Raw genomic sequence first — 15101 nt, 5'->3', positions numbered from 1 at the left:
TCGCCAGTCTGGGTTTGTGCCCCACCGGGCACTGAAGTTCCTGCGACACTGGTGGCATTGGCATTTCCAGTGGAGCTGTGGCACTCCAGGAGGAAGGGGATAGTAGAGCCAGACGATGCCACTGCCATACCCTGGTTGCCAATTCTTCAACGAAAATTCCCTTTCACAGCTGGGTGGGCATCTCCTACATTTGGATTTTTCCTGGGCAGTCACCGAGCATCCCACGCCTTTTATTTTGGAAGAGGTGTGGAACCTCAGTGTGGGCTGTTCTGGGATTGCCTCGGCTCCCTGGTTCTCACAGGTACTCCAGATGAGGAATTCGGGAGTCAAAAGGGAGGAGGTAGCAATGTAGATACAGTAAAACTGAGGAAGCCGTGTTAGCCAATTTCCCTGATAGGCAAAGGAAAAACAAGATAACCAATGATGCCTGAATTCAACAAAGTAAGAAATAATTTTGGGAGCCTGACAGGCTATTAATAGTGAGAGATAGGGAGATGGTGCTGGGTACTCTGATTTCCACTTAGAGATCCCCATGTGCTGCTGAGGGAATGGTGCTTTACCTGAATTTCATTACTCAGGGAAGGGTCCCCAGGATTTCCCTACCGTAAAAAAAACTATTAACCATAAAAATTTCGAATGTCTCAGTTACAAAGATAAACCCAGACTCCTGTTTTTAGCTCCAGGTTTGTCCAGGCTGTGTTTAATGTTTAGCAGCCTGATTAATGCTGTGATAACTAACTAGGGTGTAGAACAATTTGTTTGCAGCATTAAGTGCAGCCACAGCACTGTTCCATCCAAGATAATTTACTGTGGGGGAGATTGTACATCTTCAGACAGAGCAAGCTGCAGACATGCCCTCTCTTTCCACATCCTGAGAGCTTTCCATACAGCCTTGACTTAGCAAAAGGAAGCAATAAGTGCTTTTAAAATAATGAAAAAAAGCCTCAGAGTGGACTGTTTCCTGTCACTGTCCCCTTCAGGGCTGTCCCCACATGCTGCAGCATATCTGACCTCTCCAGCACTGCTACAGTCCTCCATGGATTGAATTCCAATAGAAACAAGAAGCAGAAGACTTTTCTGCAAGACTTTTTCAGACACAAGGCTTTTACATCAAGGCAGTCATTGCGTGCACAATCCCTGCCACAAACCTGCCTTGGGGGTGGCAACTCTTCCAAGGTGGCAGCATGCAGCCGTAACAGCAGTCCACCATCCCGCTCACGCCCAGTGAGCCTCTGGCACAGAGCTCCTTCAAAAAGAAAAGGAAAAAGGAAAAGACAGTCATACAAGACAGAACAGCAAGGCAATTCCTGCCTGACCTTGGTGTGTAGCTGCCATCCCACTCAGTATCAGCCAGATCTCCTCCATAAACAGGAGTGGGCTCCAAATACCTTCATGTGCTTATCATTACCTAGCTTTGATGGTAATGAAACAGTGGCAGAATATTGCAAACACCTGAAGGGTGTCTAAAGGAAGAGAGGACTTGAAAGGAAAGCACTCTCATCCCTTCGCTGGGGGATTTAAAGGCATTGGGTTCCTACACAGGGCTGAGGACAGGCTTGGTACCTGCAAAGGGCAATTTTTGACCTCTCCAAGGGCCATGCAGTTTGCACACATAGGACAAAGCTAACAGCATCCCCAAATTAAATTAAATTAGCCAAGGGCAACACACTGAGCAGCTATTCATGGCATTTGGTCTGTGTTTCGGTCTTCGAACTGCACAAGGTGAGTGCCAGAGGAGAGATCCTGTGTCCCCCTAGCCCTTTGCAGCGACCCAGGGATGCAAGCAAGCCCAAGCTTCCTTGAGGACCACTGTCCCCGGATGCAGGGCCCCATGGGAGCAGCGGCTGTTATGAGCCTGGTCGTGCCCATGCTGGCAGCCCTGCCTGCCTGGGGTGTTTATTTCATGTCTCGCAATGTTAAATCATAGCAGACATGCAATTCGGGGAGCATGAGGCTCCGTAATGGGCGGCCTCAGGCGCGTGATGGGGCTGGGGCCATCAGGCAGCCGTGCTGCCAGGGCTCCTTGCTGATGCTTTATTGCTTTTGACGCTCCAAACGCGCTCTGAAAGGCGAGTCCTGGCAGCCTGGAGGAGAGCTGCTTCCCTCTCCTGCCCGCTCCGCACCAGCAAGCACCACAGTTGAGGCCTCCCTCCTTGTGGTCCCCAGCCTGGCTGCAGCATCCCATCCTGCGCAGAGCCCAGCCATGCTCCTGCCACAACCCAACAGCCACCAGCACATTCCACAACACAGGGTGGGAGCTGCCGAAGGAATATAGTGCATAATGCTGCACACCCAGGACTAGGGATGAAGTCAGGTTGGGGTCAGGAGGGAATGGAGAGGATCACTTGTGCCTCCACATGTTGGGGATCTTGTGCTTGTGCCCCTGTGCTCTCCCCAGCCTCTGCGATTGCTGCAACTCTGAGCTTAACACCTGCTTGCCCAGCCAGGGAACCTGCTCACAGTGTGGGTGCTCCAGGAGAGAGACCTGGGTGCCCATCCCAGTGCAGAGATGCCGCTATGCCTGGCTGCTGCGGAGTCTGGGCAGGACGCAAGGCTGAGCTGTGGGAAGCCCCAGGCACCAAGCATTTCGATTCCCAGAAAAGCAATTACCGCGCAGCAGATTACAGGGCTAATAAAATCCCATTATGCTATTTCAGAAAGTAAATCTGATCTGGGTGCTGCCGATTGATATCAGCCGTCCCACAAAATGTCCCGCAAGAGCCCCCTGCATGCGCATGTAACACGAGGCTACAGTAGATCACGCTAATTAGATATCCAATAACAGGAGGGCTGATAGGAACTACATTAAAATCTCTTTAAGATGAAGATGTAGAACCCAAGGGAGAAAATTCAGAGTTAATGATGCTGCAGAAGAGGCTCCACTGGAGCAGTCCACGCCCCCTTGGCCTCATCCTGCTGGCTGCAGACTCAGGAGGCCGGAGAAGAGAGGACAGAGCAGGGCACGGTCCCCAGCGCCACAGCGGCGCTGCCCGTGATTTTCATTACTCAGATTCAATAAGGGGAGAGCGCTGTGAGCTGCTGGCGCTCCCTGGGAGGTGACTTGCCAGCCACTAACGGAGCCGAGAAATCAAATTAGCCCCAGCTCTGCTCTCGCTCTCTCCCTGACACTGCTGTTGGCAGCCAAGGGGGAGTTCATCAGAGCCCCACACTAATTCGTATCTCGTTTAAGTGACTCCATGCCGGCATCTGATGCGATTTGCTCTACGCCACTGCCGCAGGCTTTGGTCCCTGCCCGCTGCTTCCCCAGGATTTCCAGCAGCTGGCAGCTTTGTTGGGGCATGGGCACCTGCAACACACACAAGCACAGTGTAGACATACAGGAATACAGAAGATTATAAAGGCTGGAGGTCTATGGGAGGCTCCCTTGCCAAGCACAGGGACAGTTGTCAGCCCAAGGCTATGATGCTGTGACGTGGAGAGATGAATGTGCAGCCTGTACAGGGCACCATCGCATGGATGGACACTGAGGGCCTTTTGACTCTCGATAATACCTGACCAGGCTTTGCTTCTAGTCTTCTTTGCCCCAAGGTGTTAAACACATTGGGAAACTGAAGCCAGTAGGGAGCTCTTTGCTGAAATTGACAGCAAATGCAAATTGCCGCAGTGCAAACAGACCCCGTTGTACATGCAGGTCCGAGCAGTTGGGGGAAAGCTGCTGCCCCAGGCAGGGTTGCCAAGGGCTGGCGGCACATGCTGCCCCCACCTACGACTGTCAGAGTCACTGTCAGTGGGACAGACCCACCTGCCGCAGGGTGTGAAGGGGAGCCCAGTACCTCCAGAGCTCCCCACTCCCCTGCTGATAGAAACCCACCTTTTGTCCGTACCACATCCCGGGACAGGCTCCCCTCCACTACCTCTCAGAGGCTTTCCCCCCACCTTTCCAAATGCTGAGGATCTCCTGGCGTAGCCCTGGCACCTGCAGCACCCTCTCCCTGCATCGTGTCTCCCACTGCACATTGGCACGATGCTTGTGCCACAAAACCCACTTTGCCACAACCAGGAAGCTGGGCAGAAGACGAGGGAGCTCTTTTGAAGCTGTAGGGGTGGAGGATAGCTGGGTGGGCCCCTCTCGCATCCTCCCAGCCTGAAACTTGATGCAGCGGGAGAGGCTGATCGCGAGATTAATTGGGCGTTCTCAAAAACCCGACGGCGGGGGGAAAGCCATACGAGTGCCGCCTGCCTCCCTGCTCTGCTCAGTCCTCCGGCGAGCCGGCAGCGGCTGGAGCCAGCGGAGCCATGGTGCCCACGGCTCTCGGGGCGTTCCTGGCCCTGCTGCCGCTGGTCTCGACGCTGCAGAGCCCAGGTAAGGCGAGGGACCCATGGGCAGGGCTGGGGAGCTGGGGCAGAGCAGGGTGCTCCTGGCACAGAGCAGCAGCTTCCCAGAATCCGAGCCGTGCTGAGTGGCAGGTAAAGGCTGACTTTTAGGGACACCTTCATGCTATTGGGAAGCGACATACCTGGGAGAAGATGGAGCATGGGGAAGCTCCGGTGCAGAGCCTGAAGGCACATCGTGCCTGGTTAACACGGACAGCAAGGCAATGTGGTGTTAGAGCCCAGCTCTGTGCTGTGGTTTCATCACTGCGGGGTTTTGAGGTACTTTGGAGCTCTGCTGACAGGCAGCCCCAGGACAAAGAGAGGCATGGGGGTCTCCTGCCTGCACCCCACTGCCTGGGAGGTGCTGCCCGAGCACCTCACTTGATGAAGGGCTTTCTCCAGTATAATGTTTAGCCCCTCATAACCTAGAGCTGGGTTATGGGCATGTTGCTGTGCCTATAGTTTGTAATTGCAGATCTCCGCAGTGCAAAATTGATAGCCAATATATTTCCTTGTTATTCCATTGTTATTTTCTCATTTAACATTCCTGGGAAATAGCACAAAAATCCTTGTGCTGTTTTGCACCAGCACAGCTGAAAGTGTTCAGCAGTTTACCTGAAGTGACTCAAACTTCTGGATAAGCCATGTAGCTCCTGTCACTTAACTCCAAAACCTTCTCCCACTGTCAGCGCATCAAAGGTGGCAGAAAAGGAATGGGAGCAGTGATACTCTGACCCTGGCAATGCTGGCCAGGAGGCAGGAAGGGCTGTACAGATAGATCCCTGTATGTTAGGGCTGTGCCAGAGTTGTGCTGAGTTGCACTGGGTGAGTTGCTGGCACAACCGTGGCACAGATTTAGGCTGGGCAGACCAGCATGGTGTCCGGAGCAGAGGCAAAGAGCATCTGGGGTGAATCCAGCCCAGCCCTCCTTCTGCAAAGCCATTTCCATGCTGCCAAAGCATCCTGACACAAATCTGGGTGGTGTGGATGTGAGGAGAAGGTGTGAGGAGGAGCGCAAGCATGAGCCAGCTGCCACCAGCTGCAGCAGGAAAGGCCACTTGGCCCAAGCTGTAGTGATGGCAGCATCTGTATTTCCTCCCTTCACCCTAATTGCTGCCTCTCACCCCATCTCACTGCCTCTGTCAGTTCATGCCTGCCTGGGTGAGCATCATGCACCTGGCTGGCTCCCCAGTATTACCACTTTTGAGCAATGTCAGAGAGGCTGAGGCTGCTGCTTTTTCTTTTTTTTAGCTTAAAATACAGATTAAAATTCCCTTCCAGAAGCTTTTCCCACGTTCCCGTAGATCTATCCCAATTAGTCTCTTCCATTATGCTGGAATTGTACTCTGGGGCTGGGTGTGCTGCAGAGCACAGCCACAAGTGTAGCACTGCTACCCTGGCCTGGCCATGGCGTTCCAGCTGCCTGGCAGTGAGGACACGGTGCTGCAAGCAATTTGCCCTCGATTGATGCTGCTGGCACTGTCAAGGGACATGAAGCAAACACCAAGATACCTGATAAATCAATTTAGCATCCTGGTTCATCTCTAACCTTTGCCACCTCCACCTGCTGAGCAAACAAATGCCCCTGGAGGGAGTGAATGGTATGCAACTTACCCAAGGGCAGTGTGTCCCCCGTGGTTTCCTGCTGCTGCTGTCCTGGCACCTCTCCAGGGAGGTGGAGTTTGGCAGATGTGCCCTCGGAGGCTGGGGAAGGTCACAGCGCTGACCACCTGCACAACACAGGATATCACCATGTTAGGTGATGGTTCTGGTGGCCAGGCTTATTTCCCATCAGGATGCTCCCATTTTTCTTGGATGGGAAAGTCCAATTGGTAAGTGAGGGCTGGCAGCTGGCAGCATCCTGCAGTCCATGGCACACCCCAGGGTGATGTCAGCCACTGCCCCAGTGTGAGCAGCCTCCCTCACTCCCTCCCTTCCTCCCTCTGCTGAGCAGGTACCCAGCATGGGGGCCAAATGCCGGAGCCCTCTGAGCCTGCCCTGCGCCGCCTGTCCCACCACCTCCTGGCCCACTACCAGAAGGGCACCCGGCCTGTGCGGGACTGGCGAACGACCACCAACGTGGCCATAGACCTCATGGTCTACGCCATCCTCAGTGTGGTGAGTTCTCTGCTCCCATCCTGCATGTGTCCACAGGGAGGGGAATGGTACCTGGCATGCAACATCCTCCCAGCATGTTCTGCCCATCTTCCAGAATGTCAGTGCCTTTATTCTGACACTGTGTCCTCATCTTCCCACAGGATGAGAAGAACCAGGTGCTGACCACCTACATTTGGTACAGGCAGGTGAGTAGCCATGAAACCTCGCCCCTTCTTTGCTGGATCGCCCCAGGGTCAAGCACCCCCAAAACCCCATGTTTTTCTGTGTGAGAAGCATGCAGTCCTGCAGGAGAGCAGTGAGGACAAACCTATCCTGGAGGCTGGCGAGACCTCCATAGCACATGAACCTCAAGGCTCAGCTTTCATGCTCTGTATTCTGTTGGGTGTTGTGTGAGCTGAAGGATGAGCCTTCCCTCCCTTCCATGGGACTGCTTGGTGCTAGCCTGGGGTCTATGTGCTGGCAGAGTAGAAGGACCTCACCCACCAAGTCCCTTCTCCCTTGTCCCCAGCACTGGATAGATGAGTTCCTGAAGTGGGACCCAGCTCGCTTTGACAACCTGACGCAGATCTCCCTCCCTGTAGAGAGCATCTGGGTGCCTGACATCCTCATCAATGAGTTGTGAGTACAGCTGAAGTCTGGGGGGAGCTGGCCTGGGACTGGAACTCCCTCGCCCACCATAGGCACGTACTGTCCCATACTTTGTATTCCTGGCATAGAGCTGGCAGCCTCCCCACATCAGAGAGCTGCAGATGGGGATTGGCTCTGCAGTTGGGCCGTTTCCAACGCTGGTTAACCACAAGTGTTGGTAATTACCCTCACTGTGCTGGGGGTGAGATCCAGATATCAGGAGAAAGGCTTTGTGAAGACAGTACAATGCAAGGGCAGCTGCAGAGCTGCTGGCCCTTCCCATGAAGCTAGCTGGTGTACTTCCCATTCTGTGGGGTTTTAAGGTGTTCCCACTGCCTCCTGAAGGCTCTGGGACAATGACACGGACACTTCTGGAGCTGGGAGAAGGCAGAAGTCTGGGCAGTGCAGAGATAATGCCAGGCAGAAATGCCTGCAAGGGTATCACTAAAAAAGCAGAGCAGGGGGCAAATCCCTGGCTCTTGGGCAGTTCCTCCCTGAAATGCCACTCGGCAGGAGGAACCCCTGCCCAGAGTGCTCTCCAGCCCACATCTCTGTCCCTCATGTCCCCCAGTGTGGATGTTGGAAAGTCCCCGCACGTCCCCTACGTCTATGTCAGCTATCACGGGGAGGTGCAGAACCTCAAACCCATCCAGGTGATGACTGCCTGCAGCCTGGACATCTACAACTTCCCCTTCGACGTCCAGAACTGCTCGCTCACCTTCACCAGCTGGCTGCACCACAGTGAGTACCGGACGCCGTGGCTGAGGGACTCGGGGGAGCAGGCAGGACCTCTGCTGGGCAGGAGCTCCGTGCAGAAGGCGCCTTGTCCCTCTAGATGGCCCCAGCGGATCGGGGAAGCGTGCAGGGAGGGCAGGCACGCAGCCCGCTGTGGCGGTGCCGACAGTTGTCGGCGCTTTGGGCAGGGCACCCCTGGTTCTCACCTCTCCTCTGCCCCCCCCAGTTCGTGATATCAACCTCTCGCTGTGGCGTCAGCCGGAGCTCGTCAAGTTCGACCGGAGCGTCTTCATGAACCAGGGCGAGTGGGAGCTGCTCTATGTCCTCAGCCACTTCCAGGAGTTCAGTGTCAAGAGCAGCGACAGCTATGCTGAGATGAAGTTCTATGTAAGAGCCTTTGACTACCGTGTTTCTCAGGGATGCAGCATGAGGGAAGGGTCTTGCCCCATCCCTGTCGCTGCTCCGTGCTGCAGCTCCTGCCTCCCAGTAGTGAGCCCTTCCTCTAGCTCACCTTAGTGCCTCCCATCATCCTCACCTACTTTGGCAAAGAGCCACAGCACCTGAAGGCCTTGTTTCAACCCTTCACTGAGCCTTTTCTGTCTCTCTGTCCTGCAGGTAGTCATCCGGAGACGCCCCCTCTTTTACACTGTCAGCCTGCTGCTCCCCAGCATCTTCCTGATGATTATGGACATTGTGGGTTTCTACCTACCTCCCCACAGTGGTGAGAGGGTCTCTTTCAAGATCACTCTGCTGCTGGGCTACTCAGTTTTCCTCATTATTGTATCTGACACGTTGCCAGCTACTGCCGTCGGCACCCCGTTGATAGGTACGGTGGTACTATGTGCCCATCCAACTGCCACTGCAGTCCTGGGCAGAGATCACAGGGCCCTGAGAGCTGAGCAGGGAGGACTTGCTTGGGCCCATGTTCTGTGCATGAGCGTTTGCAGGTCACTCACCTGATTGATGCCTCTGCAGGCATCTATTTTGTGGTGTGCATGGCACTGCTTGTCATCAGCCTGACGGAAACCATCCTGATCGTGCGCCTGGTGCACAAGCAAGACCTGCAACCCCATGTACCTGAATGGGTGAAGCACCTGCTGCTGGAACGAGCCACCATTCTGCTCTGTGTCCGGGACAGGAAGAAATTCAGCCAAAGCAGGATGCAAAGCTTGGACATCTCCAGGCAGGTGGAGAACAATGACAGCACAGGTAAAGGTTGAACAGAGGGGGCCTGAGGGAACTGAAGGAGTCTAGGTGCTCTACATCTACATCTACACAGCCACTGTTTGTATGGTGAACTGGGTGCCTAGCTCACCATCAGAAATCCCAGTTCCCCATCTAAATAGGTTTTTCACATTTGTTTCTCTTGATCCCTCAGCCAAGCTGACCCCCTACACCTGCGAGGACCCCCGGGAGTGTGGGGCAGTGGGGGGCACGAGGTCCGCCCTGGGCTTTGCTGGCCGGACGGAGGGCTCAGCAGCTCTGCAGGAGGTCCTACGTGAGACCACAGCCATCCGCCAGCTCCTGGAGAAACGTGAGGAATTCCGTGATGTTGCCCGCGAGTGGCTGCAAGTGGGCTATGTGTTGGATGTCCTGCTGTTCCGGGTGTACTTGGCGGCCGTCGTGGCTTACAGCATTACGCTGGGCATCCTCTGGTCGGTGTGGCGGGATGCCTGAGCAGTTCCCGTTGTTCAGGGTGGGAGACGGGGGACCTCACTCTAGTGGGTTCTCCCCGGTTCTGGGACTCGCCGTCGACGGGGGGGGACGCATCCCTCATGTCCCTCAGCTCCGCAGCGGGTAGGCGGAGCTGAGCAGGAGCCCCCAGGACCCCATGACCCTGCCCAAACCTCTCCATTCTTCCCCTGCCAACCCCGGGAGCTCCCCCGGCCCGGCCCGGCCACGGCCGCGGCTTCAGCACCGCGGACAGCGGCCCCGCTGCCCGGCCCAGCCGCCTCCCGACCGCGGGTCCCCGGCCTCGGGGGATGTCCCCCCTACCCCGGGGTATCCCCACTGCCCCAGGGGTCCCGCCGCCCTCGGCTCCCCCACTGCTCGCTCTGGCTGCTGCCTTTAATCCCCACCCCAGGCCCCCGGGCACACTTGCCCAGCAGATCCCCACGATGCTTGTGCTCAGCAGTTTTAGCAAACTGGGAGAGATCCAGTGCCGGGCAGTGGCCAAACCGGGATGCCAACAGGACTGATTCCGTGAGCACGCGATACTGGGAGAGATGCGCAGGTGCAGAACTGCCATCATAGCTGGGGTAGCTATGATGCTACCCCAGCTCCCACTGTCAATCTGCCCCTGCCAGGGCAGAGGCACAAGGCGAAAAGGAAAGTGCCACAGATGCTGCAAAGGAAAGTGCACAGATGCTCCATTCTCTAGGAGCATCTCTGCATATAGTGGGCCTGCAGGTGATGGGGGACAGGTGGGTTGACACCACCTGGCTCTCATACATCCACCCTCAAACCCACCAGCCCCAGAGCAAAACTCTCACTTACCATCCCAGAGCGATCACCTGTAGGAAAACTTACCTCTGAGTGACGGAGGCTGAGGACAGGTGGAGTGGGTTCCTGCCAGCGCCGGCCTGCACTAATGCACTGATGGTCTGTAAGTGGCTGCCTATTGATGAGGTGTCCAGTTAAAGAGTTCGTGAGACACTAAATCAGCCCATTGATCCTACCGAGATCGATGGTGCTACAGACCTGATCAGTGCAGCGGGCAATTAACACCCTCTGGAATGAGCTGCCTTCGTGTAACATCAAACGCTCCAACAGACAAATCCAATGGGCCCATTGACCCTGGTGTGCGATGCCACCCAGCCCATGTGTTTGATGAGGGAACTGGGCAGCAAGACTCCTGATCCAGCCTTGCCATTCCTGTCCTGCCACCGTCACCCTGATGTCCCCCAGGGTCGCACTGCAAGATGCTCACCTGTGCTGCTGTATCCCATGGAATGGTTTGGTCCTTGTCCTTGTCCTTGTCCTGCCTGTGCTAGGAAGCGATCGTACACCCAACCTAATCCCCTCAAGCAGCTCAGCAGTCCTTTTCCCTGGAAGGACAGGCTGCCCATGCTGGAGGAAAGATTGATTCTCCCTTTGCCCTCTTGCTACTTTGGGAAGTGCTGCATGTGGGAAAAAGTTCCAGGCAGCTCTCTGAGAGGAGCCTGGATTTTCCTCTTTAAAAAAAAAAAAATCAATAAATCTGAATCTAATCTCCTAATAAAGGTTTAATGAGGACATAATGTTGATGGAACAGAACATTGTTGCAGCATAATCGCTCCCAGCTGCTGTGCGAGCGTGCACACAAAGGCCTGGTCCTACTGCGATTTCCCCGTTATTATAACAATGCCTTTGTGCCAGGCTGAACGCCGGCAAGGGGCTTTGCACCCCCCTTCTCCCTGGGCATTGCAGCCCGCAGGTTGCTCACAGCAGGACCACCTCTGCTTGCCCGAACCTGGACCAAAGTTCCCCACCACTTGCCCAAAGCCTTCCTGGAAGAGCTGTTTTGGGGGGGACTGGGGGAGGCAGGACCACCATCAGGACCTTGGAATGGACACACAGCCCTCTAAACGTACTGGGAAGTGCTGGGGCAGGGGATGACCTGGCCTTGACACTGGCATATGCTATCCATCCCTGGGAAAAACTGAATGATGCTCTGAACTTGGTGATTCCAGCTGTGCTGTAACAAATGTCTAATAGCATCATGAGGCCCAGGCTGGCAGTGGGCAGCACCTATTGGGCACAGGCATGACTGGGTGAGGCTGGCAGCACCCACCTGGCCCCGCCACAGCGTTGTGCGGTTTGAACGGCACAAAAGGAGAGCAGGCGCTGCTGTTAATGTAGTCAGTAAATAAATAAAGGAGGGCTTAAGCTTAGTGTACAGCAATCAGTCGGGAACTACAGGATAATTAACACAGCAGGGGGCCAGACGGCTCTGCAGGCAGGTTTAAATGAACGAGTTCACTTTCATTGAGGCAAACTTGCTCCACTCCCTGGTGAGCCGCACGGGCAGGCAGCAGCACAGGCAGCATGCTCTGGATGCTCCCCGTCCATGGGTACATTGACATTCCGAGGAGACCCCCTGCCCACTAGGGTTGGTTTAGGGATAGGACCTCCCCAATCAGCCCCTCGGAGCAGGCACCCCCAAACCCACCACCATGGGTACCCCCACGGCTCACCCCAAGCTGGTGGGATACATCCTTCCTCCTCCTCTTCTCGGCAGGCACAGGAATGGGAGACGGCAGGCCGAGACAACGGAATTAACTTTATTGGTTGTTTCTTTGTTTTCTAACTGCAGATTCAAGGTATACAACTGAACATTGCTATTTTCCTTATGAGACTTATAAATAAAAATACAAAAAATGTTCACTACAAAAAAATCTACCGTTAGTAGGATGTAAAAAATATTCTCTTTGCTATAGAAGGCACGAACTTCACTTAGTGACACATGGAGAGAAAAAAACCTGCAGCAGTATATTCTTTTTTTTTTTGTCTTTTTTTTTTTCCTCTGTCAGAAACACTGAAGTCTTACAAAGAAATCTGAATCTACACAGGACGAAGGCAGATGCGGAGAGCTGCAACTAGGAGACACCACAACTGGTTTTTTTTTTTCTTTTTTTTCTTTTTCTTTATTTTTCAGGAAACTTTTAGCTAACGGCATCTGTGGCTAGAGGACAGAGAGAGGACTCGCAAGCAGAACCGCAGGGGAAAGAACGGCTAGGGGAGACAGGAAAAGTCGTACAAAAAATAGGAGCCGATAGATACTCTGAGAAAACCAAAAGGGAACTTGGGCACCTTCTGCGCCCGGGCTCAGAGAGGTGCTGAGGTAGACGGAACGAGGACAGCGACGGACCCGAACCACGAGCGGCAACACAGAGCAACGGGACGGGCAGGCGGGCGCTCACGACACTGACAACAAGCCAGGGGAGAGGGAGCCCGGGGCCACGGGGCCCCGTGCGGCGCTTGGTCCTCACTGCTATGATACACATATATATACTTATATATATATATGGAGGGGTGGTGGGGGCTGCACCACAGCGAACAGTGCAGGATGTGCGCCCAGGATATGGCAGCATCACTCCAATGCTGATCCAACACTGTCGCAGTGGGGGCTGTGTCTCTGAGGGAGAGGGACGGTGGGATGGGAAGGGAGGTTAAAGCAAAAAAAAAAAAAAAAGCCACATGAGCTCGGCCACGTGCTCCATGGCACCCGTGTCTGTCAGCGCCAGGACACCACGGGGACCTGCCGCGCACATGCCAGAAATTGCAGCAACTTTCTGTGTGAAAGAACTGTTCTCTTTTTTTAATATTTTTTTCTCTTTTTTTCTTAGGCACAACAATTAAATGAGCCGTTCTCCACAGTCACATCCCGGATTGTACAGCAGCAGTGTCCACCCTGCGCAGAGCAGCAACGGTCCCACGCGCAGAGGCACACGCATGTGCAAAGCCGGACTGGGGCGCGAGGGAGGATGCTGCTCCCACAGCTGTATCCCTGCTCGGCACCAGGAGAGGTGAGATGGGCACCCCAAACCCAGAGGGGCCATCAGTGTCCCTCCAAACTGTATCCAGACACTGTCCCACTCCCCCGGGTCCTTTTCCCCCCTTTTCACCCAAACGCAGCAAAACGACAAAAATAGAGCCACGGGATGGAACCACCAAGCCCGTGGCTGCGCAGGAGAAACACAACAAAAACGAACACAAGAGGTAGCTTCAAAACCAACACCCCCAGCCCCATGGGGCCAGGCAAAAAATACCAGTTTTGGTAAGGATAATGCACAACAGGAGGCTGGCAGGGACACCGCCACCCCACCGCCTCTTCACCACCAACACCGGGCATGTGGCTGGTGCACCCCAGCCATGCTGCCCCCTGTCCCTCCCAAATCAATAAAAGCTCATGAGGTCACAAAAAACCGAGGTAATTTCAAGTAAAATGTGCTAAATGCGGAAATATTCCAAAAGAAAGTTCAAAAAAACCCAAACAAAAAGCAAAAAAGCAGTGAGCGGAGCCTCCTGCCACTGGGCGCCCCTTGCTTGTGGGCTCCTGCGGCTGAGGGCTAGGCAAAAAAACCCACGCTTGACACCTTCCAGGTGCCTCAAATCAGCAGAAGAAAAGAAGATCTCTCCATTCGGAGTGATGCCACACACTAACAGCCCCAACACTGGCACTGACTGCACATCACCAAAACAACTGCATCTCCCCATGGGGGGCTTCACCCTTGCCCCGGGAAGGCAGGGAAGGAGGGAGAAATGCATAGAGAGGTCTTTGGTCATGGGGAGAACAGCAGCTTCCTGTGTCCCTTAAGCCCACCCAGACACCAGGCAACATCTCAAAGCAGCCTGGCTCACAGCCGGCTCCCTGCCCCATACAGCCTTCTCTGGCCAGTATCCCCCCAGGATGCTCTTGCCAAAGCACTTGTGGCTCACAGGGCACCGTGCTCTCCTGCCTGCAATGCCTCAGCCTGGGAGCATGGGAACCTGCCAAAATGGGGCCCAAGCCCCACACAAGTGCTTGGGTCCTCTGCAGGGCATCCACAGCAGGGTCAATGCAGTGACAGAGGACACCAGGAATTAAAGCCTTCCCAGAGCACTGGCAGTGCGAACACTTTTGGGGAAGCGCGCCGTTCCTACATGGTCTTCCCAGCAGCACCAGTGGCCAAAGCCAAGGGTGACAGAGGGGCTGTCTGGGGGTTGCGAAGGGTGAAATCTGCCCTGCAGCAAGGGTGCAAGCCAGCAGGTGCACAAGCAGCTGGGGCAGCAGTGTGGATGGGGCTGGGGAAGGGGCCAGTGCGTCCCTTGCTCTGGCATGAGCTGCAGGATCCTTCCAGAGAAGAAACGAATGAGAACCGAAAACAAACAAGGCCATGGATGCTGCGGGTTTGGTGGGAATTTTTTTGCCCAGTCATCTGCCACTTGGCCCTGCTGCCCCTGTGCCTCCTCCCTTAGACATAGCAGAGGTAGAGATAGGTCTTCTCTATCCGCCAGTCGGTGGGGATCTCCTCTGGTTTGTGGCCTTTCATGTGCTTCTGCATGGCGGAGAGGCTAGGGCAGTACTCCAGGCAGATGGTGCACTGGTAGGGGGAAGCGCCATTGTGGGTCCGAAGGTGTTTGATCATGGCCGAGTAGTCCCGGGAGCGCTGGTGGCACAGCTTGCACTCAAAGGGCTTCTCGCCTGTGGGAGATGGGGATACAGGGGTGTCAGTGGGGGCCTCCAGGTGGTAATTAACTGCCCAGCATCGACACTGCCGTGGCGGGCACAGCCGATAACCAAGTAATGAACAGCAGAACCGATG

The 15101-nt window shown here is 54.9% G+C and overlaps 2 protein-coding genes and 1 long non-coding RNA gene across 6 annotated transcripts in view; 1 reads left to right on the top strand and 2 right to left on the bottom strand.

Moving 5' to 3' along the window:
• Positions 1 to 1136: 1136 nt before the first annotated feature.
• LOC146427611 (uncharacterized) lies at positions 1137 to 6619 on the bottom strand. Its single transcript, XR_014856408.1, has 3 exons — positions 6505 to 6619; positions 5950 to 6065; positions 1137 to 1246 (listed from the first exon to the last, which is right to left on the bottom strand). It is a non-coding gene; the product is annotated as an uncharacterized LOC146427611 (long non-coding RNA).
• Positions 4177 to 12218, top strand: LOC146427610 (5-hydroxytryptamine receptor 3A-like). Its single transcript, XM_085081911.1, has 9 exons — positions 4177 to 4324; positions 6290 to 6453; positions 6594 to 6638; positions 6962 to 7071; positions 7652 to 7821; positions 8042 to 8202; positions 8431 to 8641; positions 8791 to 9024; positions 9194 to 12218. The coding sequence occupies exons 1-9, from the start codon at positions 4258 to 4260 to the stop codon at positions 9490 to 9492; spliced, it is 1461 nt and encodes a 486-aa protein (XP_084938037.1). The 5' UTR covers positions 4177 to 4257; the 3' UTR covers positions 9493 to 12218.
• The window catches only part of ZBTB16 (zinc finger and BTB domain containing 16), a 54293-nt gene continuing 51248 nt past the window's right edge, over positions 12057 to 15101 (bottom strand). For all 4 annotated transcript variants that reach the window (XM_085081909.1, XM_085081908.1, XM_085081906.1 and 1 more), the window contains exon 7: positions 12057 to 14980. In XM_085081909.1, coding sequence (XP_084938035.1) covers positions 14751 to 14980 — 230 coding nt within the window. In that variant the 3' untranslated portion in view covers positions 12057 to 14750. The remainder of the gene's footprint in view (positions 14981 to 15101) is intronic.

This window comes from Lichenostomus cassidix, chromosome 24, assembly GCF_008360975.1.
Source record: "Lichenostomus cassidix isolate B80296 chromosome 24, HeHo_3.0, whole genome shotgun sequence".
NCBI lineage: Eukaryota > Metazoa > Chordata > Aves > Passeriformes > Meliphagidae > Lichenostomus > Lichenostomus cassidix.
This window is presented reverse-complemented; position numbering and strand designations above follow the sequence as displayed.